Raw genomic sequence first — 13,756 nt, 5'->3', positions numbered from 1 at the left:
GAAAAGAATCTGTTAACCATTTTCGATTTGAGCGGCACACGGAAAAACCAGAAAGTGGTTTGGTCTATTTACACCACGCCTTCCAATGGACCAATACAAATTTGCACAGAAAGACGCGATGTCAAGTGCAAGATTCAGTTTACCTTTTTTTCACAGAGTTCAATTCTAGTTGACAAAACCCTTATTTAGTCAACTAATTTTGTGAAAATTTTGTACTGGAGAAGTGGAATGGCTTCATCCGACAATGCACATTATTTGATAAAAAATTGGCGTAGTTCCTGGAATCCTGGGAACAAACTATCCGCAAGTGAAATGGATAAAACCCATTTCGTGGAAGAAATTGAAAGATTTTTAAAAGAAGTTGCACCATTTATGGTTAGTGCCACCGCTAGTAGTTTTCGATCCGATCAACGACATTGAGGATATTTGTGAAAGGTGTAAATTGTGGTGGAGCGCTTGTCTGCAGCAAGCACTAGAGACTGTTTAAAGGAATTTAAAGCTGACAAAAAATTACGTATTGCACATATTTTAAAATTATAATTATCGAGAAAGTTTCAACGTTATGTGATCAAAATATCACATGTCAAAAGTATCCGCCAAGGATTTTTGTTTTTGTTTTGCGAGATGATAAGAATCTTTCTCATAGAATGAAAATTAAGAATAAAACTTCTACTAAGGAAATTATTGATGAGGTATAAAAACTCATGTGATGTTGAAAAGATTAAATCTCTCGCGCTTTTAGAAGTAAATTTTGATTAGTTCAAAAATATTAAGTTTAAATTTTTTGCTTATGTTATGATTTTTTTCCGAAAATTTTTGAAGTTGCAATAGGTTATATCTTTTGAGATATGAAGAATTTCCAAAATTTGTCTTTTTTGTGCCATAATTGTGTACTTTGGCACCGTTGAAAAATAAGTAGAGAAGAACAATTTCTCCAAATTTTAGATCTATAGCACTTAAATTACAAAAATTACAGATCTTACAATTAAAATTTTGAAAATGTTTGTAAACCTTACAAGAATAAAATTTTCTAAAATTTGTCTTATTCGTGCTATAATTGCAGTATACTTTGGTACAGTTGAAAAAAAGTTAAGAATAAAAACTCTGGTACATTTCTTTGTCTCAGCATTAAAAGTACAAAAATTGCTGCTTCGAAGAAAAAATTTCTAATATTTGTATTTTTTGTCCTATAATTATGTACTTTGGCACAGTTGAAAAATAAGTTGTGAAGAACAATTTCAGCTGTAGCATTTAAATTACCAAAATGACAGATCTTACAAATAAAATTTTGAAAATGTTTACATTCTTAGAGAAAAAAAGTTTACAAATCTTTAATTTTTGATGGAATTAAGTTAATTAAGTTAATTAAGTTGAAAAATAAATTAAGAATGAAAACTCTCTTAAATTTTATTGTTCCAACATGAAAAGTACCAAAATTACCCTCGTTTTTAAAATCAAAATTTTCAAAATTTGTTTTTTTTGTGGTATAATGTATTTTTCGCCACAGTTAAAAATCAACTAGAGAAGAACGACTTTCCGAAATTTCAGGTCTATAGAATTTAAATTACAAAAACGACAGATCTTACAAGTAAAATTTTGAACATTTTTGCCTTCTCAAAAGAATAAAATTTTCCAAAATTTGTTTTTTTTTGTGCTATAATTGTGTACTTTGGTATAGTTGAAAAATCAGTTAAGAATGAAAACTGCTAAATTATTCCAACATTAAAAGTACCAAAATTGCAGGTTCTAACAAAAAATTGGCGATATTTTGGCTCAAAATAAAAATTTCAAAAATTTGTCTCTTTCGTGGTATAATTGAATACTTTAACACAGTTGAAAAATAAGTAGAGAAGAACAACTTTCTGAAATTTCAAATGTATAGCCTGAAAACTACGAAAATGACAGGTATTTTAATTAAAATTTTGAAAAGTAGGGGAAGAGCACCGAGTATTAAAAATACTTGCTTTTAAATTGTATTTGAATTGTACTTTACTGTCTAGGTTTAAATTACAAAAAATACACGATTTTTATTTTATTGGCAAATTTGTATTTTGTCATAAATTTTTAATGCTCTGAAAAACGGTTTCCTGAATAAGTAACTGAAAATAAGTCGTAATTAATAAAAATCTAGTCAACTACGCCCTTCAAGACAAGGTGTTTATAAATGTTTTAGCATCAAGGGTGGCTAATAAATTTGAACCCACATTTATATTAAGCGACAAATTTCTAACGAGTGGCAAATTTATTTGACATTTCATAGCCAGCCTTGATGCTAGAAACATTTATAAACACCTTGTATAACATTCAATAACATGGTTATTTAATATTGGATATCTAATATTGAGGGGGCACCAAAGTATCCAATATTAGGGATTTGCATTAGCATTCTTTGTTTCGGAGAGAAAAAATCGCTATTCACTATGCCAGATTATTAAATTTTTATTGATTTTTACTGTAAAACAAACATTAAATATGATTTACTTACGCAATAACTTAAATTTTATAATAAATAAACGTATTTAATTCGCACAAACAAAATATTCAAATTCGCTCTGATGTTTGTAGCATTGCTATCGAAACGCGCGTTAACATTTTTTGACAAAATTTGGTGTTTGGGAATAAATTGTATTTTTGATAATTTTTGTCAACACCAAGACAACAATTTTCTTCGACTTTCGTGTTGTTATTTTCGCCATATTGAAAAAATGATACGTGCGAAGAGTTTATGTCCTGACATCATGTCAAACCGCTGTTAATAACGTTGCAGTAACTAATGGCTCCTTTTTCTAAACTGAGTTAGGGTGGTATCCAATATTAGGAAACAGTGCTCTTCCTAAAACTGATTTTACGAAAAATTTTATTTGGGGCGAAAAAATATCTGGATTGATACGAAAACGTAGTTGCAAAATTGAAAAAAACAAATGTGAACCCGGTGTACACCAAAAAAACTTATTTTACAAAAATCTTCGGACTCCAGTAAAAATTTTAGTGTTGTAAGTCCACATACCAAATTTCAAGTCAAAATTCGGAGTTACTAAAAAGCGTAGAAGTAGTGAAATTTCAGCACTTTTTGTACTTTCGCTTCTTTTTGTTGTTTTGGTTGTTGAAGATTGTAGTTTCGTGGCAACAACATCGACAGTTGTCACATTTTTCAATTCATAATCACAGCAAATATGAAGAAGCTTCTATTTTTATTACTGTTTTTATCTTCTGCCTTCTGCCAGAAACGAAGGGATCTGGAATTTGATGATGTTGAGTATGTTATACAATTTGTGTTCATATTTATTTCAATTTTGGTAACAGTTATAATCCGCCACTTCCTGCTGGTGAGTAGAACTTATTTTTTTTTATATCTTGACTCAGTTTTAATACTTCCACAGTATTTGGATTGTTTCATTCCCTCTTCTGCGTTTAACATACTTCTTGGGCTACTTTGGGGAATTGGATCTTTGTACGTTCCATGGATGAGAATTATGATCATTGTTTCTACGTGTCTCTTTGAAGTCTTCGAGGATCTGATTCTGCCGGGTTTGATTTTCACCACCGCTTTCTGTATTGACTTTCATGCATTCAGAAAATCGCAGACGCAGCTTTTGATCATTTCCTTTCCAAGTGAGTTAATGTTGATTTGCGGATATTTTGCGCCTTTGGATTTCTTGTTCTGAAATTCCATGTCTCGTTACTGAAAACTTAATTCACGTTTTAGATTAGGTATAGTTTTTTTCAGGAACTGAAATTTTACAATTTTTACTTGAATTTCTGTAAGTAATCGCTGGTTGTTATGTTATTATTTTGACGATCTCAGAACATTTAGAAAACAAAGTCTTGTGAATATTGAAAGAAACTAAATTTTTAGAATTCTCTTTGATCTTTATTAGAACATTAGAACACAACAAGAAATTTTACCAATCGAAAGGAAAAGTCATTTTTTATGCTAGTTTGACTTTTGAAAAAAAAATTGTGTTTGTTCAATTCTAGCACTCATTCGATCGAATTTCGAACTATGTGTCGATAAATTTGAGGGAATGAAGAAGTTTCGAAGCTTTGTTGTTGAAGACCTAACTAGTAAAAGTTTACTATCCGAAATTTTAATCGGCCACAACTCAGTTATTTGTTGTTGTACGTTGATTTTAAGCTCGTATTTGGAATTTTTGCGAAATTCTGCGTTAAACGAGCCTCAAAACGCGAGTTATATCTCCAAAATTAACGAGATATCGACCGCACAAGTTTGACTTACGAATAGTACTCATGCATTTTTTTTCAACCCAATCAAATTTTCGACTTTCGGAAAATCTAAGACCGAATTTTTAACTAAAAAATCGCGAGAAAAACAATGGTGAAAACCGTATTTTTTCTCTGTCGTAGTTTCCGAGATATGGGGAACCGATATTTTCGAAGTTTCAAAAATTTGGTCCTCTGGCGACAACCCAAAAACTACGTTAGAATACACAACATACATTAAAAATTCGCCTAGTTTTGGATTCTGCGTTAAATAAGCACAAATAACTTAAGTATGCTTCAGAAATGAATGAGACATTGAGCGTAAGCTGTTTTCAAGGGGTTATTTTAGTGTGATTTGAGGCGAAAACGGCATTTAATACTTTTGATCATACATCAATCAAAAGAGAAGCTCGAAATCTATCAACTAGTAAAATCTCAGGTCGGTAGGTTAAATAGTTTAAGAGGCGCAGGCAGTTTCTATCTGTCGTAGTTTCGAAGTATTTAAAATTTCGTAATTGAAAATTCACTATTTGAAACCTTCATTGCCCATAACTCAGTTATTTGATATCGTACGTGGACTTTGAGCCCGGATTTGGAATCTGTGTGAAATTCTACGTAAAATGAGTCCTGATCAGGCCCTAGCCGAAACCTACTTACGCCCATCTCATACAGTGTTCAACTAAATTTTTAAAACAAAAAAACACAAATAATATAATTAACCAAAAAATATCAAATATGCGGGGCATGTCAAAACCGTATCTGATATTGCTGACAAATTTGACAATGTTTTGGTTGTTGGTGACTACAATCTGCCTAATATTACGTGGGTGACATTGGATGGTTTTCCAGGATTTGTTCCGTTATCATCTTCGAGTACAAATGCTAGTTTAGTTATTGATGGGTTTTCTTCCTGTTCTTTAAATCAATTCTGCAATGTTAAAAATTCTAGTGATAATGTTTTAGACTTATGTTTTGCAAATTTTGATGTAAACATTTCGCTCTCTGACTATCCGCTTTCAGTAGTCGATGCGCATCATCAACCTTTTGTTATAATATATGATTACGTTAGTTGTCAATCTAATGATACAAACATTGAGTCATCTTATTTTGACTTTAAATGTGCTAATTACTTGGAAATTACTAATTATCTTCAAAACTTAGATTGGATTGCACTTTTAAGTGACTTACAGAATACTGATGATGCGATAGATATGTTTTATAAGCATTTACACATTGCTTGTGATCTTTATGTGCCGCTTAAACGTAAGTTAAGATCTAGTTATCCTACTTGGTTTAACTCTATAGTTATTAAATTAATTAAAGGGAAAAAACTTGCTCATCGTAACTTTAAGAGGTCTAATAACCCTAACGATTATAAATTGTTTTCTGATTTACGAAAATTGTGCAGAATTCATATTTAAAAGGCCTATGATGAGTACTTGTGCCAGGTTGAAAACAATCTTATTATCAATCCCAGTCACTTCTGGAAGTACGTAAAAAGAAAATCAAAATCTAGTCATGTTTCATTACCAATAAAGTATAGAGATAAAGAGTTCAGCTCATATTTCGACGCTTGTACTTGTTTTAGTGAATATTTTTACTTCATGTACTCTGACGCTTCTTGTTGTGACTTTAATATTGTTTACGATCACGTTGTTAATATCAACAATGACCTATACATAACTTTTGAAGATGTACTTACATCATTGTCTGGTCTGAATGTTAACAAAGGTCCAGGTCCTGATAAAATACCTCCAATTCTATATAAAGAGTGTAAACAAGATTTAGCACTGCCATTACAGATCATTTTCAATATTTCTTTAGCTGCTGGTCAATTTCCATCCTTATGGAAACAAGCTTACGTAGTTCCTGTGTTTAAATCTGGGTCCAAACGCAATGTTGAAAACTATCGTCCTGTGTCTATCCTGTCAACACCGTCTAAGGTTTTTGAATCTATTGTTTCGAAGTATATCTTTTCTAGGTTTAAAAACATTATTTCCATAAATCAACACGGATTTTTTGGCAAGCGCTCGACAATCACTAATCTATTAAGTTTTACGAAAGTAGTTATTGATGCTATCAGTGAGGGTTTAGAAGTACATACAGTTTATACAGACTTTAGTAAGGCCTTTGATAGACTTAATCATAATTTGCTATTGAAAAAGTTAGCAGCATACGGTGTTTCGGGAAGTATCTTAAATGGTTCAGGTCCTACTTATGTGGCAGGTTTCAAATGATTAAGTTAGAGTCACAAATCTCGGATAAATCACATGTGCCTTCAGGTGTCCCTCAAGGATCTATCTTGGGTCCTCTGCTATTTTCAATTTTTGTAAATGATATTAGTAGAGGATTTATTTGTAATTTTGAAATGTTTGCTGATGACTTAAAAATATATAATGTAATCAATAAAGTCAGTGACTGTATAATGATTCAACATGATCTGTTAGTCTTATCTGAGTGGTGTAAAATTAACTCAATGTTTCTTAACTGCGACAAGTGTCATGTCATCAATTTTAGTTGCAAGATCTATCCTTCTATGCCTTGTTACACTATCAACAACAAGCGTCTAGGTATTTTGCCAGTAATCAAAGATTTGGGTGTGATGCTGGATTGTAAACTAACATTTACTTATCATTACGAAACTATAATTTCTAAAGCCAATAAAACATTAGGATGTGTAAAAAGATTCACTAAAGAATTTAATAATGTTAGAACGATAACAGTTTTATACGTTTGCTTTATTAGATCTATTCTTGAGTATGGTAGTATCGTGTAGTCTCCTTACTATACAGGGTCCGGCAACAGTTGTGTCCACCCCTAAAATCGTCTTTAATTTTAAAGATAAAATTTTGAAAATTTGCATACGCTCATAGTTGACAAAGCTCTAGAAGCAAGAAGCAAAAAGAAAATTTCTTTTTTTATCACGGTTTGTTTGGCGTCGCGACGCTTAAGAAGTATAATTTTTAGCGATTTTTAAGTTTTTGCGAAAATATTCGCGAATTCAAATTTTTTTCAACATAACTGTGACACAAATATTTGAGTTTTTATTTTAAATCTAATGCAAATTGTGTTTAAAATTTTCGAAGAAAATGTTGATTTATCAAGTTAGTTTTCAAAATTATGACGGCGCAGTGGCAAACTACGTTTACACCAAAATTTCACAAGTCACTTCATTCACCTGTATGAAGGTCAGTTTTGATTAACTTGGGCATGTTGCACTTTATGGTCACCAGAAATCGTTAATTAACATCGACAAACCGACAAATTTGCCAAGTAAGACCTTGGTTACAATTTAAAACGAACCAAAGGACACATGACATTTGTGACACAAGATGTTGACAGTTGAGTGTAAACGTGGTTCCCAATTTTGACGTAATGAAATTGGAAACTAACTTGATAAAACTGCATTTTTTCCTCAAATTTCGAATACAATTTGCAGTAAATCTAAAATGACAACTGAGATATTTTTAACACATTTATATTGAAAAAAAAATAAATTAGAGGTTGATTTCAGAAACCCTCACAATTAGCTAAAAATTACATTTTTAAGGCGTCGCGACGCCAAAACTATCAGTGATAAAAAACAAATTTTTGCGTCAGCTTCTAGAGCTTTGTCAACTTTGAGCGTTATCAAATTTTCAAAATTTTATCTTTAAAATTACAGACGATTTTGGGGGTGGACACAAGTGTTGCCGAACCCTGTACAACCCATATAAACAGAATCGAAAGTGTTCAAAATAAATTTATTTACATTATTAAAAGTAAGTTACCCTTGTCAATACAAAATTCAATACCTCTTTGTAAAGAATATTTTGGACTTAAAGAACTACATGGTCGCAGAAAATTTCACGCTGTATGTTTTATGTTTAAATTGTTAAATAACATGTGTGATGCTCCGAATATTCTGAAATTCCTTAATTTTAATGTCCCTATTCGTATCACCCGTTCCTCGCCTATGTTTTATGAATCTGTGTACATCACAAATTATGCGTCGTCATGTCCACTAAATAATATGATGAGATGGTGTAATAGTGTATCTAGTGAGATAGATTTCTTTAATATCACTTTTCATCAATTTAAAAGAAGATTATATAATTTTTGTTAACAATCGTTTAATTATTTTTGTATTTAATGTAAAGAACTTTTTTTTTGTTCGTAAATAAAGCAATTATTATTATTCAGTGTTCAATTAGGGCCCGACTTCAAGTCAGTGGCACAAAATTGCGTTGGCGCAGTTGCTAAGGTAGCATCAATTTGATTGAAGTTGCTAAGGCGCAACTCTGATTTGCAATGCCGCAAGTCAACATGAAATCGAGCCCTGTGTCAGCAATTTTTGTCAGTTCAAGGATCGTGATTGGCTACCATATCTTCGTCTTTCGCCTTAAACATTTTTTATTTTGAAATTTTGGTTTCGAATGGCTGTCTGCAGATGTCTGTTTACCATTCTGTAAAAATGTTACAGAAATTTCATAAATTGTGGGCCAGTTTACATTGAGATTCACCCTAATCGCGTATTTAATTTGATGATTGCTCACACCAAAATTAATAATTATTAAATTTTAAAGATTTAAGTTACCCTCGGTAAACAAAGCCCTGATATTAGAAATATTTGCCTAATTATTATAAATGTTTTTTTTTTATTTTGTAAAATACATCTTTACAGTTCTTATTAATTTATTCTTTTATTAACTACAGGTGCCCGGAAAGTCGCACACCACCGTGATAGTGTTTTATCGGACAATGCCATAAATCATCAGAAAAATGTCTAAAAAAAATCCATGTTGTCAATTTTTTGAGATCTGATGGATTCAAGAGTAAAAGTTTAATTCCAAAATTAACAATTTCTGTGCAATAATTTTACGTTCAAATGAATTTGTTACATTTTGCGCAGTCATGGTTAAAAAAAAAATCGGAAAAATTTTGTGAAAAATGGCTCAAAACTGTTATTTCGTCGTCTAAGCGGCATTATCCGCAAACTCAGTTGTGAAAATATTTTGTCACTACTTTTTTCAGATGAATTTTTTGCTGGAAATTTACTGGTAGAAATTATTTTTTGTATTTTTGAATAGATCTAACCCTAAGCCAAGATTTGATACCAATTAATCATTGAAAAAAATTACTTATACTGCAAAAAAAAAACCAGTTTTTTTTTACGCTCCTGTATGACATTGTAAAAATTCAGATTGCAGATTGCGGTATTTGCCGCTTAGACGACGATTTATTATGTGTTAATTAATACTCCCTCAGTTTGGAAATAAGTGTCCGATTTAAACTTCTTATTTTGTTGAAAATAAGTGTCCACTTTTAATATGATTGATTTACGTAACTTTACGACTCTGACGAAAGGAAGATACAACCAATAATACGTTTTTCATATGTTATTTGATCCATAAACTTATCTGTTTTAACATCTTGGACATCCCTTGAAAAAATCAGATGATATGATTGTACTATCGCGGAATCAAAATTTTGAACATCACTTTTTGACATGGCAATGTAAAGCAAGCTTTATTGTCATTGTCAAAGTAAATTTCTGACACTTGGTGTACTGTCTATAAATTTTAAGGTAATAAAAACAATGGACAGTTTACAATTTTAAACATCAATCAATTTGATGTTCGAAATTTTGATTCCGCTGCTGCTACATTTTTTTGAACTTACCATAAATCAAAAACAGGTCGATCTTTCATCATTAGAAAACATTTTGCAAGATGCGCAAAAGGTTTTAAAATTTTCGAAAATAACATGTCAAATAATGTCATTGCTGTCAGGAGTGTCAAATTTCATGCTAAATTAAGTTAACGAAAGGTATCAAGTTATTCATGAAAATTGTATTTTTGGTTGCATTCGATAGTCGTCAGGGTTGTCATGCTAGATGATTCAGTCTGTACACAGGGTGTTTCTGAGATGCTTGGCCAAACTTTACCAGCACATTCTACCAGTCACACAGATTTAAAAAAAAAAAACAAAAAAAAAGTTCAAAAATTCTCGAGTAATTTAATCTTAAAATAGTAGAAAAATTTTCAAGGAGGGTACTTTTAAATAAATGGCAAACCAAAATCAGTAACGTATGATTTCATTTTAGTAAATGTTTTATTTGTCATTCACAACTTCACAACTGTCAATTTGACATCAAATTAATCTTACTCCTATAATAAATTCTCAAAATGTCTTTCTTCAGCAACGATACATCCATTACATCGTCTTATCATTGATTCACGAACACGTTCTAATACTTTAGGAGTATTTCGAATTGCCTGGAAAGCCTGTGTGATGCATTGCTGAAGGATCTGACGGGGTACGATAAACAGTTTCTTTAAGATGTCCTCATAAGTAAACATCAAGAGGATTGCTGTCTGGAGAACGTCCAGGCCATTGCACTGGTCCTCCATGGTCAATCCAACGGTTGGGATAATTAACATTTAAAAAATTGCGGACATTAACACTAAAATGCGCAGGGGCACCATCATGCATTAACCACAACTGTCTGCGCGTCTCCAGAGGTATATCCTGAAGGAGTACCGGCAAGTCATTTTCTAAAAATTGTCGGTTTGTTACTCCATTTAATGTTGGCGCACATTTACAAAATAATGATCCGTCAAAAAATTTAAATTTTTTGCTATAGTCTGTCCAACGAATAAATAGATGACAGTTTTCTAACCAAATCTGCGCGATAAAAACTAGTACCAACAACCGCCAAATTTAAAATAGTTGTCATGATACTAATTTTAAAATTCATTATTTTTACTAAATTTACTGCTATAAAAATGGTTCCTATTACTTGATTATAGAAAGGGAATCAACAAACTGACTAATTCGGTGTTTTGTCATTAATTTCTAACGTAGGAAAACCTCAAAAACCCTCATTTTTTACACACTTTAAAGCTGTGTGCCAGGTAAGTCCTTCTATAGTTTGTACGGTGAGAGATTGAATGACAGAAAAGTCACTAAATCTACGCGATAAAAAGTGTACCAAACGCGCGAAATTTAAAATAACAAAATAACCCCAGTTACTGACAACCCTGTCAACCCATTTCGCATAGGAATTTAGTGTTTTTAGTGTATTTTGTAGCATAATTTGCTACCAACCTATATGTCAACTGTCGAAATATTCCAATCTCTCACCGGATAAACTATACCAGGAAATTGAGAGGCACACAAAACTATATTAACAGTCCAGTTGTTACAAATCTTTCATTATTAACATTCTAATTAGGAAACTTCGGTCAAGTTGACCAACAGATCTTGAATCTACTTATCATGAAACTTGCAAAAGACAATTTGTACAAGAGAAAAAGCGAAAAACTAGTAATTAAACACTATTTTACCAACAAAACTCAAGGAACAGTGCAAAAAGTGGATCTTAAAGTGGTCAAGAATGACGAATGTCAGTGAATGTCAAATCATTGACAAATTTCTAAAAAAGGCGGGAAGGCGTAGTTGCATAACCAACTTAAATCGAGATTAATATCCCCAAAAAGACGGAAAATTCTAGAGTATTTCAAGTTGCCATGTTTCATGCCATATAATTCAAATCATCCTATTTACTCGCTGGATTTACTATAGAGATGTTGATAATTTTTATAACTAAAAACGCTCCTAGGTAACAAACTGAATCTACTATTGAAGTCATTGTTCAAAAGTACACTCCACTGCTACTACTTTTAAATGTTAATAACTCAAGAGCGAGACCATTTTGAAACTTGACATTATAGGTTTAATTTACTTTGTATGACTTGTAAAAGATGCTGTTAAAGTTATGCCAAGCATTTTAGAAACAACCTGTATTTTTGTAATTTATTATAAAATACTTTAATACGTACGTATAGTAAATTTTGTTGCATTTTTTTCTACAACTTTTGTTTCTTTTCCCCCAGTTGCTGTGGGTTGCGCCTGCATCATCGGAATGATGATGAAGCAAGTCTTTGAGACCAAATGGTCATTCGCCGAAAGTATTCTCTTAGGAATAATGTTTTCCTCCATTTATTCAACCGAAGTTCAGCGCTACCTAAAAGAAACATCTTCGGGTGTAAAAAACGTAGCAAACCTTCTGGAAGGAGAGACAATTCTGACTGCAGTAACAGCAGTTAGTTTATTTAAAATCGTCTATCTCCACATCACTGGATATATTGTCAAGTGGTACCAAATCGTATTAGGAATTGTCAGATTTATTGTATTTGGCGTACCTTTGGGTTCATTCTTCGGGTTCCTGGGCACTGGTATAATGAAACTCGCTTTTAACGATACCAACGGCCTTATGCTCTTCACAGTAGCCGCGTGTTACCTGAGCTATTTCCTCGGCGAATATGTCGGTTGTGGAATTATTACTAACACGTTGACCGCGATTGCTTTAGGCCGAGAGCGTCCGTCTCTGTCCAAAGAAGTGGAGCAAGCTCTTATCGATTTTTGGAAACTGATAAGTGGTTTGTTTGAAAGCATCTTTTTGGTAGCTGTTGGCATGATAATTCCCGTGTATATTAATCAGTTCCGTATAGAGGTTGATGAGTATTTCATCGTCTTAGTGACGTATCTTGTGGTTATCATTACCCGCTTTGTGGGGTTCTTTCTATTTTCACCAATTCTAAGTCGATTGGGATACGGAATTTCGTTCCAGACGATGATTATTTGCGTGTGGGGCGGTTTGAAGAGCCCACTTTGCATCAGTCTCGTCTGGCGATTCGTACATTTCAACAAAGGAACAGAACATGAGGAGTTGTTCTTTCTTAACATCGCCGGTGTATATGTGCTGATGATTTTGATCAACGCGAGCTTTTTACCATTGCTCTTCCGTGCTATTGGGTTGGCGGACATTCCTTTGGCAAAGCAGATCAACATGAATACTTGTCTAAAGGCAATCAATGAAACAAGGATGCGACTTGTTTCTGTTTTGAAGATGGACAGGTAATAACATTATTTGTGTTAACAAAGACAGTTTTATTTCTCCAGGATGCTGTCCGACGCTAACTGGCCAATAGTCTTGAGTTCCACGACTTTGAAACATCCGTACCGGAAGATCATTTCGAAAGATATGAATGAAGATGAAGACGACGACCAAGATGACAGTGTTTTTGAATATGGTTCTACGTATTGTTCGGATTGTCGGAAGACCATTCCTAACGAGCCCACGCCGAAAGAAATGCGCGAGATGACTAAAGAGGCCAAAATGCGTTTGTTGAAGCACAAAAAAATGACCTATTTGCGGCAATACGAAAATGGAATTATTTCAATAGATGGGGCGAAAATTCTACAACAAGCCGTTGAAACCGCGATGGACAGCAAAAACTTAGTTATCGAACTCGATGGACTCTTTGAAATGTTCTCCAAAAAGGTAAAAATACTTTCATTGTAACCTTTCTTTCATTGGTTTTGCAGAATTGGTTTTCACACCTCATGCAACGAACTTTCATCAAAATTCTTCGAACTAAAAGCTGCGATTACAAGAAACCTACGAGAAAATTTAATAAATCTTGTTATCGGCTGATTAACAAGATTCTGTTTTCGGTTTGTGTGCATCTTGTTGTTGTCCTCAACATGG

The 13,756-nt window shown here is 32.7% G+C and overlaps 1 protein-coding gene across 1 annotated transcript; it reads left to right on the top strand.

Annotated features, from left to right (window-relative positions):
* Window positions 1-12,127: 12,127 nt before the first annotated feature.
* Window positions 12,128-13,482, top strand: LOC148180337 (sperm-specific sodium:proton exchanger-like). The gene is made up of 3 exons (XM_088036603.1): window positions 12,128-13,122; window positions 13,168-13,392; window positions 13,452-13,482. Exons 1-3 carry the CDS (start codon window positions 12,128-12,130, stop codon window positions 13,480-13,482), a joined length of 1,251 nt encoding a protein of 416 aa, XP_087892729.1.
* Window positions 13,483-13,756: the final 274 nt, after the last annotated feature.

The sequence above is a fragment of the Gnatocerus cornutus genome, chromosome 1 (assembly GCF_029298725.1).
Source record: "Gnatocerus cornutus isolate USDA-ARS CGAHR chromosome 1, icGnaCorn1.1, whole genome shotgun sequence".
In the NCBI taxonomy this organism is placed as follows: domain Eukaryota; kingdom Metazoa; phylum Arthropoda; class Insecta; order Coleoptera; family Tenebrionidae; genus Gnatocerus; species Gnatocerus cornutus.
Note: the sequence above shows the minus strand (reverse complement) of the source record. Positions and strands in the feature narration are given on the sequence as shown.

What these genes read in the sequence shown, in the direction of transcription:
- LOC148180337 (XM_088036603.1), top strand. Translation starts at nt 12,128, where the DNA reads ATGATGATGAAGCAAGTCTTTGAGACCAAATGGTCATTCGCCGAAAGT. An exon ending in TCTGTTTTGAAGATGGACAG is followed by an intron (nt 13,123 to 13,167) that starts GTAATAACATTA and finishes TTATTTCTCCAG; the next exon opens with GATGCTGTCCGACGCTAACT. An exon ending in AAAGAGGCCAAAATGCGTTT is followed by an intron (nt 13,393 to 13,451) that starts GTTGAAGCACAA and finishes TTATTTCAATAG; the next exon opens with ATGGGGCGAAAATTCTACAA.